Source organism: Drosophila obscura, unplaced genomic scaffold, assembly GCF_018151105.1.
Source record: "Drosophila obscura isolate BZ-5 IFL unplaced genomic scaffold, ASM1815110v1 contig_46, whole genome shotgun sequence".
In the NCBI taxonomy this organism is placed as follows: Eukaryota; Metazoa; Arthropoda; class Insecta; order Diptera; family Drosophilidae; genus Drosophila; species Drosophila obscura.
Genome location: NW_024542835.1, coordinates 2,933,976 through 2,948,942, shown reverse-complemented (window position 1 = coordinate 2,948,942; position 14,967 = coordinate 2,933,976). Strand labels below are relative to the sequence as shown.

The 14,967-nt window shown below is 42.8% G+C and overlaps 3 protein-coding genes across 3 annotated transcripts; 1 reads left to right on the top strand and 2 right to left on the bottom strand.

The window, feature by feature from the left end:
* The first annotated feature begins 1,129 nt into the window (after window positions 1-1,129).
* Window positions 1,130-3,261, top strand: LOC111071758 (leucine carboxyl methyltransferase 1). Its single transcript, XM_022363265.2, has 4 exons — window positions 1,130-1,545; window positions 1,829-2,254; window positions 2,329-2,633; window positions 2,742-3,261. Exons 1-4 carry the CDS (start codon window positions 1,288-1,290, stop codon window positions 2,776-2,778), a joined length of 1,026 nt encoding a protein of 341 aa, XP_022218957.1. The 5' UTR covers window positions 1,130-1,287; the 3' UTR covers window positions 2,779-3,261.
* LOC111071757 lies at window positions 3,193-5,793 on the bottom strand. Its single transcript, XM_022363264.2, has 5 exons — window positions 5,604-5,793; window positions 5,451-5,546; window positions 5,157-5,386; window positions 4,976-5,098; window positions 3,193-4,912 (listed from the first exon to the last, which is right to left on the bottom strand). The coding sequence occupies exons 1-5, from the start codon at window positions 5,616-5,618 to the stop codon at window positions 3,271-3,273; spliced, it is 2,106 nt and encodes a 701-aa protein (XP_022218956.2). The 5' UTR covers window positions 5,619-5,793; the 3' UTR covers window positions 3,193-3,270.
* A 1,803-nt stretch (window positions 5,794-7,596) lies between these two features.
* On the bottom strand, window positions 7,597-8,836 carry LOC111071735 (retinaldehyde-binding protein 1). Its single transcript, XM_022363228.2, has 4 exons — window positions 8,601-8,836; window positions 8,162-8,537; window positions 7,913-8,087; window positions 7,597-7,853 (listed from the first exon to the last, which is right to left on the bottom strand). Exons 1-4 carry the CDS (start codon window positions 8,677-8,679, stop codon window positions 7,671-7,673), a joined length of 813 nt encoding a protein of 270 aa, XP_022218920.2. The 5' UTR covers window positions 8,680-8,836; the 3' UTR covers window positions 7,597-7,670.
* Window positions 8,837-14,967: the final 6,131 nt, after the last annotated feature.

Sequence of the window (14,967 nt, the reverse complement as noted above, 5' to 3'; positions counted from 1 at the left end):
TTGATTATTTTACTGAAAACCTAATTAGCCATACTTTTACCTTTACTTTACCTTTAAATCGAATAATATACCTTTAAACTTGTATTGGGCTACGTTAGATACTGTTCGGGCACGCAATTTATAATTTGGAGAGAAAATTCGTCATTTCAATTTTGGAGAATGACAAGAATGACAAAAATGGGGGTGCTCATAGAAATGCGAAATAGTTTTTGATGCTTGGTCACAATTCGGTACCAAACAAACGCTAATATCTGTGGCTCATTAAACAACAGCTCTGGACACAGCTCTGCTATCAGTTCATTCATTGCGTTCAAAAGGTTTTCTTCATGTTAATTGCAGGTCTCCATATTGAGGGCAGTCGACATGGCTCGTCCGGATTGCTCATTACGATCGCCGTTTCCTGTAATGAGAGATTTTTGCATGACAAAACGTAATTGTATTTTGCATAATTTCTAATCAATTTCTATTATACGTACACACAAGCATTTTCGAATCAGTGACGTTGCATCGTGATTCATCTGTCTCGAGTCCGAGTACCGACAATTGCTGGCAGACAATTAAAGATCAGTTCACATTTTGACCCCAACTTATTGAGTGGAAGATGCGGTCGGCCGGTCTGCTGTTGGGCGTAGCTGCTAATTGTAATTATAACCGAAGAAGACGGAGACGACGGAGACGACGGCGACAGCGATGCTTCCGATGTCAGAGATGCGGGAAGCAATTAAAGCACTTGATGATGGACACGCTTTGTTTACAATTTTGACCCTTTCATTATTAATGAAGTGCTTAAGTCAATTATGCTTCAAATACAAGTATGTAATTGGATAAGTATCAGTTGCAACAATCCATTTTTCCTGCAGCTTATTTTAGAAGGTTTCTTTTGGCTATTAGACGCAGCCCGTCTAAAACTTTTAATATATTATCAAATTGTACATTTTTCAAGCCAGTACAGTTAGCCAAAATAATCAAAAATGGATTTAAATTATTGCGCCAACTTAACGATACTTATCGCTTTACCTGCCATCGAGTATTATTTTCTTATTATTATCAATGAAGTGGTATCGACCATCTCTAGCCGTTTGGTATTCGGTATTTTCAGAAAATAATTTTGTGCGGTACATTTAGCCGACAAGCCCGCGGTCACACTGTCGATCAGCTGGTGTCGTGTTAAAATTTCTTTCAAAAAATACAAAAATCCACAAAAAGGTTTTTTACGAGAAAATACATATTGATCGGTAGCAAAACAAGTGTTGACTGGAAGCAAAAGTGTAACACAGCCGGAGAGCAATGGAGCCGCCATCGACGGGCGGTGTTTCAGCCGCTGGCAACAATACTACACACAAATTTCATCCGTGCGACGAGGCGGTGATAGCCACCAATGACGATGCAAGCGATTGCAAGCGTTGTGCCGTCCGCATGGGCTACTGGAAGGACGACTACATTGGGTACTTTGTGCGGAACCAGGAGCGGAAGGCCCCAGAGATAAACCGTGGCTACTTTGCCCGCGTCAAGGGCGTCGAGATGTGCGTGGAGAAGTTCCTGAAGGTCAGTCTTTGGCTGCACTTGCATGCAGCATAGTATAAGGCCTTAACTAACTGCAGCTATAAATAACTTGACATGCGCAGGGGTGTGGTATGGGTCTGTTCCACGGCGCCCAACTGTCTGGCGCATGTTAAGGTCAAGTGCCATGGCGATTCCGCATCCTGTTGCACGTCCGTGAGGGCCAGAAGAGCTGCGCATGTCCATGTCCCATGTGCCCCTGCTGTCCATGCTGTTCACGCCCCGACCTGACTGTTGGCCTTGCACTCAACATCCCAGTTTATTGCAGAAAACCTCTGGAAACTGCCAGATAATCAATCTGGGCTGTGGCTTCGACACACTCTACTTTCGGCTGAGGGACACGGCGCACCAGGTGAAGAACTTCATCGAGCTTGACTTTCCCACGGTCACGGCGCGCAAATGCTACACAATCAAACGCAACAAGGCCCTGCTGGCCAAGATTCACGACGAGGACGGCGAGGTGCGTCTCAGTCCCACCGATTTGCATGGCCCCAGCTACCACCTAATGGGCGTAGATCTGCGCAACCTCGACGAGGTCGACAACAAGCTGCAGCAGGCCGAGGTGGACTACACGCTACCCACCATTTTCCTGGCCGAGTGTGTTCTGGTCTACATTGAGGCCCAGAACTGTCGCAATCTCCTCAAGTGGATAGCACAAAAGTTCCAGGCCGCCGTCTTTGTCAACTACGAGCAGGTGAGCCCACATTCGCCCAGAAAAATCCAAGGGTAGCCAAGATGACTGCTTATATAACATGTGATTTACCGCAGGTCAATATGAACGATCGCTTTGGCGATGTGATGCTCAACAATCTGCGTAGTCGCGGCTGCAGTCTGGCCGGTGTCGAGTCATGCCTGTCGCTGGAGACTCAAAACCAGCGGTTCACAGACTGCGGCTGGAGCGGTGCTCGTGCCTGGGACATGGTGCAGGTGTACGAGAGCATATCTTCGGCAGAGCGGCAGCGCATCGAGCGCCTGGAAATGCTCGACGAGGGCGAGCTCCTGCTGCAGCTCTTCCAGCACTACTGCCTTGTGGTGGCCTGGCTGGGCGTGGCCTTCCAGGACTTAGATATCACGTGCGTGCAAGTGTAAAAATTCGTATCTAATATGAAGCTTTTACCGACTGCCTCCTGCCTACAAAATCAGACAGCTAATCTGTATTCATTTTTTCTTGATTGCCACAGGGTGGAGGAGCTCATGTCCTCGCTGAACATTGACTAATGGAAAGTGGAAAGGGCGAGGAGGAGCGACCATCTGGGATGAATTACCTATTGCCTGTGTGTATGGCGTCTCTGCTTGCTGGCCCAACGGTGGTGCAGCCATGCCAAAAGTTTTTTTCCTCTTAATGTGTTATTGCAAAACGAAATCGAAACTTGTGCTCGTATTTAAATATTCATCACCAAACCACCCAAACACGCACTCACCCACACACACACACACACACGTGCATGTGCATTGTTTACCTATTTTTAAATTCTCGATTGTTCCTTAAGCATTTTGCGCGCTTGTTAAATTATTTGTACTCCAATCATTTGGCTCTTTTTGAATTGGTCCTCGAGATAAGTACATACCAATACCATAACTATAAATGCACATAATTATCTGCTCATTCCCCCACCACCCACCACCATTCTGTGTGCGTTTGTGAAGCGTAAATGTATTTTGAAATTAATTAAACTAAATATAATTGGGAAACCGAATAAGAAACAATTTTCAATGGAGTTCTGTATCCGGAGACGGCGCCTGATCTTCCTGCCAGTCATCGATGGTATAATACGCCTTGAGGCTCAGTTCATCGTCCAGAGTGGGCTCGCCCAGCACCAAGGGACCCAGCTGTCTGCCATCTATGATGTCCTTCCAGAACTCCTTCAGTCTCTTCGCCAGCGCGATCTTCTTCAGGTCCTCCGTAAACTTATCGTACTCCAGGAACGCATTAAAATCGAGACAGCTCTGCCGGTACAGCGAAATGAGCTCGCCCAGCTGCTCCAGGTTGAGCTTTTTCCGCTCGAGAAGAGTGACGATAACCACACGGACTTGGGCGGCCAGCGCCTGGAACTGGGCATCTCTCCGGGTGACGTTGCTAATGGAGCGGACGCTCGACAGGATGCGAGTGTAGTCCTGGGCGGGTGTGACCAAGCCCACGCCGTCCGCTGGAATGGGAATTTCATTCTCTTGGGGCTCGGCCTTGACGGGCAGAGCATTCTCGGCCTGCTCCTTGGCCTGGAGCTTTTCCAGCCAGGCTCTGCTGTGCTTCAGTGGGAAGAGCTTCTTCACGGTGGCTGCTGCTTGCTTTGATTTCTCTTCGAGCGGCTCGGGGACACTCCAGAAGACGTCGACAAAGTTCTTGTCCTTCAGCATTTCTTTGAACTGCTCATCGTCCTGCCGCTCCTTGATCACCCTTCGCTCCAGGACATCCATCACGTTCTGCTCGAAGATGCTTGGCAGACTGTCAAATGGCATCAGATCGTTCCGACGCCACTTTCGCGGCTGCTGGGTTTCGCTGAGGCTGCACTCCAGGTTGGTGCTGTCGATCAGCTTGTCGATGGCCTCTAGTTGCTCATCGCTACACTCCGACTTGGCAGTGCGCAACGATGGAAAGTCCCAGAAGTGATGCTGCGACGTGTAGGAGAGCTCCAGCATGTAGAGCGTGGCCGGATGGGTGTCGTCCGGCACTTTCGGCAGCAGAATCACCATTTTGGGGGTGTTCAACTTGGGGCTGTAGATCTTCCAGCAGAGCATCGCATGGTTGCTGCTGCGCAAAGCCCTCACCAGGGCATCCAGTTTGTTGGCCGACGCTGTGCTTCCCTTTTGGTGGGCCAGCAGGTACAGCGAATCCCCAGCGAAGTACTCATCCGGCACCGAGTCCCGCTTGATGAATGCGAAGAAGTGCAGACCTGGCGGATGCGGCGCTTTCGGCTCGAGTAGCGAATCATCATAGGGCACAGCTGTGCCGCCCAGCATGTAGCCGGTCATAAGGTCCTCGGGCTGGGGCGTCACCTCAGCACCTTTGATGAAATGGTGCGTTTCACGCGACACCGTCTCATCGGACACGGCCCAGACCCGCTCCAGCTTGACGGGCGTTTGGTTCTTCATAGCAATCATCCCCTGCACGTTGATGATGATATTGCTGCCGATGTACAGCTTGGCGTTCCACGACCATGGCCGTCTGTTCGTCACCTTGAAGACCGATTGCAGAGTCTCCTTGAAGCTGCAGAGCGTCGCATTGCACCGGGGAACGAGACTCAGGGCATACTTCTGGTTCTCCAACTCCTCGGGAGTGCACTTTCGCGAGAAATTGAAAATGGCCTGAGGGTCTTGGCTCTCTGCATTGTCTATATAAGCAATGTTGTGGGATCTATGGAAAATTTGGAGTTTATTATGGCGAAATGTGGAGTGGACAACCGGAAAGTGTTCTCACCCAACAATTAATTCGATGCCAGAGTTCAGCAGCTCGTCGGTGATTGAATTGAATTCGCAGTAGTTCTGTGGCATTGAATTGAAGTCAAAGAGCAGAAGTATGCGCTGTCTGGCGGGCTTTAACCTATCAGAAATCGGGGTTAGATGAGTGGGAACCAGAGAGGGAAGGCAGTCCAACTCACAACTGGGCAGTTTCCTGCATGGCTAGGGCCACCTTTATTCCGTCCAGCCACTCGCCCTGCTCGCAGGCCGTTTCGTTCACAAATCTAAAGAGATCCAGCAACAGTTGCCAGCTGCAGAGCTGCACCTCACCCTCCTTGAAGTACATCACATTCTGGCAGTCGCTATTATTATTATCGCGGTCACTGCCCACCAGTACAAAGGATACATAGTCCTTACTGCTGCACACGATCTGTAAGAGATAATGATTGACGTTCAACCTAAATTCAAGAGGTAAACCCGATGATGGCACACACCTTATCCTTGAGTATTTCGGACACACATTTCACAGACTTCAGTTTAAACTCCTCGGCAGCGCAGCTCCGTATGTCCAGTACAATAACCAGGCATTCCTAGGGGACAAGTGCAATGAAATAAGACAAAACACGGGGTCCAAGCTTAATATATACCTTGTTAGTTGCCATTATTTTGGTTTTTTTTTTTTACAGAAATTCGGAACTCTTCAAAGGCGCAATTTCACAACAGTCTGACCGCGGATAAAATATACGGTCTGACCCTCAGAAATATACCGTAATATACAACAAATATTGATTAAATATACCATATTCTTTTCCTAATATCATATTCATTTCCGCCTCATTTCCTTGATTTTGAAATTCGGTTTAAATTTACTAGCCAGCTAGGATTTGCCGCACTTAGTATATAATTTTATCCAAAAGATGAATCAATTTTCTACAAGATTGCCATTTGTTTTCCGTGTATTTATATTGGTATTATCTGTTTCTTGATTTCATTGCAAATAATACGAGTACCCTACTGTCACTATCGATGTATTAATTTCCAAGTAATCAATAGAGCAACAGATTGATTGACCGCCTTTGAATTTAACTATGAAATACAGCCAAAAACAGCAGCCTCAACTAAGCCCTCGAGCTACGTAACTATTTGGAAATGAATAGGTCTCAGAAAAACAACCTGAAACTCCACTCCGAAGCTTGTTCGAGTATTGGTAAGCAATCGCAACAAATTGCGCTGCACAAATCTCAGATTTCCTTCGAAACTAAAAACTGATAACACATGCATTGAAAAGGAAGCCAAAGTGGAGACATCTCGCGCAACTATTTTTGTTATAATCGAGGATTGCTGGAAAATTGTTTTGATTATCTGGAAGTAAAAGACCAGCTAAGTCTCGCCTTCTCGAGCCTGTGGATTGGAGGTATTTTCAAGAGATACGCAAGCCATCGGTACAAACATATTGATGCATGTACTCATCGTTTTGGCGACGGACATATAGAACAACTGTTCCAGATCGTTGGCGACAATATGGTCAGCTATAAGTCTGATTTGAATAGTTCGAAAGGAAATCAGCACCTGTTGCTCTTGCGGAGCTACTGCTCGAATCTCCAACATTTGAAAATGAATTTTTTTTCGGACAGGGACGGTGGATGATTTAAGCAGCTTGAAAAAGCTCAAGTCTTTGGATGCTAGGGTGTGGCTTTCCGAAGAAGAATTTAACGAAGAAACCGATAAGCAGTTTACGGATTTTGTTTGCAATATCGAGCAATTCTCGTCTCTAAGGAAGCTGACGTTGTTCGCTGCTCCATATAGCGGAAAAAGATTGCATGTTCTTGATCAAATGGAATCCCTGGATGTTTCTACAGTCTGGCATTTAGCGTAAAGCTCCTCGACTCAACGGTGCCCTACGAGATGGTCTGCCAGTTGCCCAGACTACAACATTTAAAAGTGTGGTATGGCGGTTCATTACGGGACTCGTTAATCGATGGGTTTATCAACAAACCCATTTCTCCTCTTGAAAGTCTTATCATAAACGACAATTTGTTGGAGGCACAAGTTAAGCATATCTGCAATATTTCTACACTTAAGGAACTCAAAGTAAGCTGCGAAACCTTCCCCGTGTCGGATTTACTGAAGCTGAAAAACATTATCTACCTCCACATATCATCTTCCAGCATTACGCCTGATCAACTTCTGGTCCTCCTGAAAGGACTCCCGAGCTTAAAAATCATCAATGCGGTTTCCGTAAGACAGATAGTGTAAAATTAGTAAATAGTGTTCGTACCTGGGTGAGCGAGCAAAGAGACAATATTTTGTATGCTAATCCTTTGGTTGAAATCATAGAGGATTATTTAGATGCCATATTAATAAACAAGGAACTCGGTGAACGAGATCAGAACTAGCAAATTCACCGATATTTCCTGAACGTATCATAAAACTTGAATTAAATGTCTTTAATGAATGAAAATGATATTAATTTTGTATAATATGTACTCTCACATATATGTTATATTCTTAGTCAACATCCCTCCATCCCGACGACTTTGCAGTATGAATAATGAAATTTTTCTAGACTTTTTAAATTATATTATAGGTACTCGCAGCTGGGACTCCCTTGTCTTATGGTGAAATAAGTAATATTTGAAACTTCGGTTTAGTTTTTTTTTTGTATTTTGGACATTTTCAAAATTCAACCCCCAGTGTGTAATTTATGTTGTGAGCTATAGTATTTTCTTTTCGTAGTGCTGCAGCTGTTCCAGATAATTTGCGTTTTGATTTAAATGATTGAACATTAGATTTGTATCGAGAACATTACAGGCTGGACCCCCATATTCCGCCGGCAGGCAGTCGTAGCCTACCATGTCCCGCAACTTGCTAAGATTTTTTCCATCGTGGGTGAAGATCTGCAAGTCAACAGATTAATGGTATGCCTAGTACAAACATTTGGAATTGTCAAACTGACCCTTTCCTTGAATTCCTTGTTCATAAATGGCATGAACAGGGTGGAGGTGACATGCATGAGGAAGCCGCGCTGCACGATGTGGACAATGCGTTGGGTAAAGGGCAGAACGCCGTTCTTCTCGTTCACTACCTTCATAAATGCTGGCGAAAACTGTCGCAGAAAGTTCCGAGTGGTGCTAGGCAATGGCAAAAAATCGTCGAGCAGTGTCAAGCAGGAAAAGAATTAGCTATTCTGAAGTTCCTAACATACCCTTGGAGATCGCAAATAACAGTTATGCCATTCTCCTGGACACGCGGCAGCATCAGCAGCGACTCAAAGATGAGATCGTCCATTTCTATGAGACTCTGCAGATAGTCTGGGAACTGCTGAAAAGCATCCACGGTCTTCAATATTACCAGGACCCGTCCATTCTTATCCGCATGGGGCATCACGAAGCGACAGTGCGTACCGTAGAATATCTTGCGATAGTACTCGATCGGGTGTCTGGCCACCCAGCTGGGATGCTTGTGCTTGAAGTCGTAGTAGGCATGGATCGCCTGGTAGGCTTTGATCGTCTCCCAGTGTGTGTAGTGCAGGAATTTTGTTAGAAATACGTCATCTGTTCCCACCTGGAGCTCCTCGGACTCTGCCATTGAATTGAAAACGAATAATCCGTGAATGGTGGTCTACGGTCATTTGGGATGCTTACTTTCCACCAGCTGCTTGAGTTGCTTGATTTTGAAGATCTGCTCGGCCGTATACTCGACGCGGGAGCGTTGAAACAGCATTTTGTCGGGTTAAAGTTTGAAAACGTCCAAAAGTTTTTATTTGAATTTTATTTTGATAACTTTTAAACAGCAAAAGTTTCAGCGTTCTCTCTGTAGTTAAATCCAATACAATACAATCTAATTCGATTCCATCCAATCCGCTGACAATCCGCACCCATAGAGCGCTCGGTGCGCACTGACGGCCTGGGCCAAAATATCAATAACATCTCGTTATGGCGTAGATTGCTTATTAGTTTTATAACTGCCCGCACGAGCCTAAATTGTTAATGGCCTCCCGCACTTGGGAAGACATTAAATTGGTAAACTTGAACTTGGTTGCTACCTTTGTCAATAATCAATATTAAATTTGAATTCACTTTTTAAATTTTGAACACACGCAATAAAGATATACATAAACTTGATTTACCTCTTCATCCGAATCAATAAAGCGCTGTATATACATCTTTAGTACACAACTCTTACTTTATCAATCATCAATCTTAAACGAGCATATTTTACACGGATCATTCTAGCCGAAAGGGTGTTGGTAGAGGGTGCTTTGGAAAAACTCGGATATATGTAATATCGTGATTATTCCTGTTGATGAAATCTTATTAATGTCCATAGCACTATTAAAATTTAAATAAAGCCTATAAGTTTAATATTAAAATATCTACTTTAAATATATATGCTAAATATGTATAGGTAATATATTTATTTTAAATTGTTCGTTGAGTTACTGATCTTCTTCAGTAGCTTAGATTAATCGCAAAATATTTGTAAAAAACTAACTGATGATTTCGATGATCGAATTGAAGTAAAAGTGCAATGCAGACGAGCCTCCCGCTGGCTTCTCCTCAGTTGACGAATAATGACATGATAAGTAAGAGCGTAGGCAGATTCAATGTTAAAGAGTACGTTAACTGCCGTACGCTAGAAAAGAGTTAGATTGAGTTCAGTCTTAAGAGATAGTTAGCTTGTGGTGTTTTATATTTAAATTACATATGGGCCGTATTAAAAACTCTTTTTACATTTAAATCAGTATTTCATTATGTTTGTACTTAAAACCCGAATACTCCATTTAAATATGGGTATACTTCTTTACAATATTCAATTTTTCTCTGAGTGTATGTAGTGCATCTACTATTGATTTACGAAAATAATTGTTCATGAAAGCAAAAGTCTAAATTCTAAGAAATGATTGGACTAAGTGGATAAACGGGCGTGTGACGAGTGTGTAAATATTATGAAACGGCTACCTACCCATATTTTGTGTGTAGTCTTTGCGCTCGCAGCATACCATATTTAAAGTATGGGAAACTGGGTAGGTAGCGTGATGAGAATGCCATTAGATATACTCTAATGAATCGAATAAAATAAAAACTAGATGAATGCTACTCCAATTATTATACGAGTATGTACATCTGAAAAACTTTGCTCCGAACACCCTTAAAGTTACATCAGTCTCATCAAGTTGACTTGGCCACGTATCCAAGCCACAACTCATTTAACCCGCCAGACAGACTGTAGATGCGGCCAGCGGGAAATAGTAGGAAAGTAGGAAAAGTAGTCAACAGAACGCGAAAGGAAACTATAAGTACGATAATTGAAGAAAATGTCAGCTACACACGATGCTACGTGACTTAATAATGCCCCTTGTCTGTTCATAATAACGGTCCCAACGTGTTCTGCACGGCTCTCCGCTGTGACCCACAATTTGTGGGAAGATGTTCAGTTTTTTCTGTGCTTTTGGTGATTTTCCATTTCATTTCATTAAGGTTTATTGATCGGCTCAGAAAGTTGAGCGCCCCGCGTCTTGCTCTAGAGAAAACTATTAAGTTTTTAATTAGTAAAATGTGGAATTGAGGAAAAGAGATGGACAGACGACGCTCAATGACAGCTGCCATATGAGCTTCGCAATGGACAGGCGTGACTGCACTTGAAATGTGCAAATTAACATTGCTCTATGCATATCAAATGAATAATTTTCGATTTTTTGATTTCGTTGTGATGGCATTGTAAATGGTAAAAATCTAAAAATAAACCCCCCGAGTTGTTTACAATTTTTATTTTCGTTGTGTAATTATGTTAGATTAAAAAAAAAGTCAATAAATATTAGTAGTTCCTAAAATGGCAATACTAACAAATGAGCATGGATTTAATCAATTCGAATTTGAAAATTCATAACCATTTGTTGAGCTGCAATGCAATTTTCATTCATTTTAATAATTTAAGGGGTCAGCGTATCCACTCCCAGACCATTCCCATCGTTTGGGGAGGTTTTTCTATGGATAACCACGAAAATTTGGCTGCCTGTTCTATATATGCAGCATTTCATGTAATTTAAATTAGTCGAATATGTGACTTTTTGTAATTATCCAAAATCTATAAATAATGCATTTAATTTGAATGCTAAAATAATAAACATTTGGTTTTGCGGTTTGTTTTAGGGGTTTCAGGTTCAGCGTTCAGGATCAGGATTTGGTTGCACGCTGATTAAATTGTGGCCAGCTGCGGTCAACTGGATTGATACTCTAATGGCAATAATAAAGCCGCCTGTCGGTGTTTTTTTTTTTTGTCCAACAAAATGCGTTCATTAAGAAATTTGTTTTAATTTAATTTTATTTATTTACACAACATACATCATTTAGCAAAAGTTGAGTGAAACAACATAATGATCTAATCTCTTCGATTACAGGGCCCATACTTAAGCTCCTCTGCACGAAAAACAGTCCGACCAGACCCTTTTTGAGGGAACCAACTCATGAACAGTACGCTAAAAAAGAAACCCCTGCCTTTTCCGACATCTGAAAGAATGGCATCAAATTTGCAGACACGCCCACATCATCAGGGCCAGCAACAAATCACATTGACACCCACAATTTGGCACAAACCACACTTTCCTACTGCCACCAAGCATCCCACATAGTTGTGGGACCAATGAAATGCAAAAAAAGAACAAAAAAATCCCATTCTGCCCACATCGGCCCCCAATTCTCATGAGTTGACCATCGTAGACGAAAAAAACAAATTACAAGTATTGTAAAGTGTCATTTTTCAACAGGGGATGGCAGCAAGGAGGGGGTGGAATGTGGAGGTTGGGGAGGTGAAATAATCATAATGGCCAAGCGCATATTTGAGAGGAAATCTTGCGTGGAAATGTTGTAGAAACAATAGCAGGAAGCGAAAAAAAGTGGGGAAAAAGAAACAAGAGAAATGTGAGCAAATTTCGCTGGCAAAGCACAAGAAATGACCGAGAAAGCTCAGAGGAAAGCAGAACGGAGGAAAAAACTAAACCAAATTCCAATTTGTCAGGAATTTGTTCAATTTCAGTTTTGCTTCGTCGGGGCCAGAGAAGAGCGAGGAGCCCCCACTTTGGCTGTGGGCCATGGAAATCTTTCCATGCATTGGCCATCTGCATGCCCCACACGTGCCGCCATGCAAAACCATAAGCATAACGGGGCACTACCACTCTTGTGGCAGTGGCCATTAAAGAGCCACCACGACAAATCGCACACATTTAACACGCACACAGAGGACCTGAGGTCCGACCACTAGGGGACCTATGAAGGAAAAAAACTGCATACTTAACAGGCACACAAAAAACCAGCAGGAGAAACAGCTGTTCAAAATGGCTCAAACAACGTCGCCGTCTGGCCAGGCCATGCCCATCGATGGTGATGGCAGCGTGATGTCAATGAGCCTAACGATAGCGCTCCACAAGTCGGAGCTCAATAAGACCATTGACCATGTCTAAGTTCAGAACCAAAATTTTATCGATTTGATAGCTATAAATTTATCCCGAATCTACATGTATCCTGGAATTTTCCATGCTTTATTTAACCGGTATTTTTGTACTCGTATGGCTCTTGTATAGCCTTGCAGATGGTATATTAATATTGGGAAAAAGTTTTGTAATGTACAGAAGCCAGCATCTCCGATTTATTCTTGATCAGCTTGAACAGATGAGTCGATATAGTAATTTCCCCCTGTCTATGCCTTAAAATGCGGCGGTCCTAAGTAAAACTTGACTTTTGTATTCTTAATTGTCAAAATGCATTGCCAGACAATCGACTTTTATGTAAATATGTTAATTTATGAGCAAACAAGGCTAACCTGTAAATCCTAATATATTGATTTATATATTCAGCAAGACTCTAGAAAATTGTGCATGCAACAAAAATAGATAAATATTCATTAAGCAGCGCTGGCACACTCATGTTGCCATCTCTATTCGAAGGGATGGTACAGAAGTAGGAAACAAACCATTTTCTTTGCTGGCTGCCGCCCCTAATGACATTTGTATGCCGTTGCAGACATGTGCAACTGGCCCCAGCAGAAATGGCTTCCCCAAAACTTGTCCAAGGCGTCCCTTCTTCTTCCCATAAACACTGCAGCTTGCAAATTTGCTATTGTCGGTGAAAAAATGGGCTAAGTTTAAGTGTCCGTTTCTCTGAAGTAATCCGGCTTCTTTTGGGGCTCTCATTTTGGGCTTTGTCGTATTGCCAACAAGGTCTGTCTGCTGGCGATAAGCAGGGAAACGATTCTGAAAATTGGTGCTAAGTGGCATTGACGATGCCGACTGGAAGGAGTTCCGTCCTCCTGAACTCTCCGAACAGTTGATTAATATTAAACAAATGCTTAAGAGCTTGCCTTGGCATACCGAAGTTTATATACCCTTGCAGTCCGACGACCAATTCAGATCTCTCAATAGATGAAGTTAAAATTTCTAAGCGTAGTACTGCGTTCAAACACAAACTTTAGTTACTACGAGGGGTGCTATTTATGTTTCTGGCCTAGGTCACTTCTAGTCGTTCTAGGACCAAATGGTCAGTTGCATTAAAAAGGTTTGGAGTCTTATGAATTAAACATACATTCAATTTTTCATGTACGACCACGTTCGATATCGATTAATGATAAATCAAAAATCATCTCAGGCAAAAATTGAAATTTAGACATGAAAATGTATTTGTCATGATTTGCTACCATATTTGAGGTGCATTTTTAAGATCAGCTTAGTTCAACTTTTATTGATGAAGCATCATGTATTGCCAATGGCATCGATGCTGTGCTGATTGAGCAAGATAGTCATGTCACATGTCTGTGAGATTGAGTTATCCTTGGGCATTAGTATAACGACCATTAATACGATTTTTCATGATCACCTCGTGGTAAAAAAGGTGTGTTAGCGTGGAAACCCACAAAGGCCTATTTTATAGATACTTTTTCTGAATGCCAAAAGTGTTGTGAAAATAAGTTCAAATGTTTAAAAAAAAACGTTTCTATTCCTGGAGAATTTTGTTCAAAATAATAAAACCATTTTTAGACACCTAAGTTGCGTTTTTCATAGTTAGTGCAGAAATTTAAATTGAAGCCTACTTATAGTTCCTACTACAGCTCAAAAAGACCACTATTGGTAATTGTCAGTCTTTATTGAAAATGATCGGCTGTGTGACCAAAGAAAAAGTATCTTCTCAGAATTATAATTACCTCTGAAAGTGTATATTAATAACCCATATCCCAAAGTATTTCATTCTTGTTGTTCCTTATACATTTTTGTGTCTGCTGGCTGGAAAAACAGAGAAAGAAGATTTCTTGCTTATTCTCTCTTGGCCAACACCGACTTCGGCTCCCCCATGGATTTGTGGCTCTGGAGCGTGAGGGATTGACGAAGTCTGTCGGCACTGACGCTTCGAGAGTTTTAATTGAATTTTGAGTGGCGTGTTTAGGGATTTGTTATTTATAATAGACAGAGCACACAACCCTGGGAGATGTTAGAAATGGCAAAGGCCTAATGCGAGCACGAATGAAACGTGCAATGGCATGAGTAAGAAATTAAATAGATTTAGACTTTATATTGCAGTTCTACACTTGCGGTTATTGATGGTTGCTATCCGGATTGGGAATGAACCCCAACCGATTGCCGTTTTTCCACTTGCACTTAGGATACCATAACACCAGCAGCAACGAAGTAGATAGCATTTAGTTTGGTAGTTTTAGTTTTAACAAGAAGGGCTTTCCCAGGGTTGGAAAGAAAAACGTTCTTCTTTTTCAAAGCGGAGTTTAGTTGAGAGAGATGCATGTTCTTAAGATGAGGTCGCAATATTATTATACAAATCTGCCAGTTTTATCTTTAAGATAGAACTCAAAGCTAGATCTTTCTTGAGCCACTCATATGTAATATGTACTGATATGATTATGGTCTTGCCCCACCCCACTCCGACTCGACTGATGCTGCTGATGATGAAGATGACGATGACGAGGCCCTGATTACGATCAGCTCCATTGTTGTATGCATCATCAAGTGCG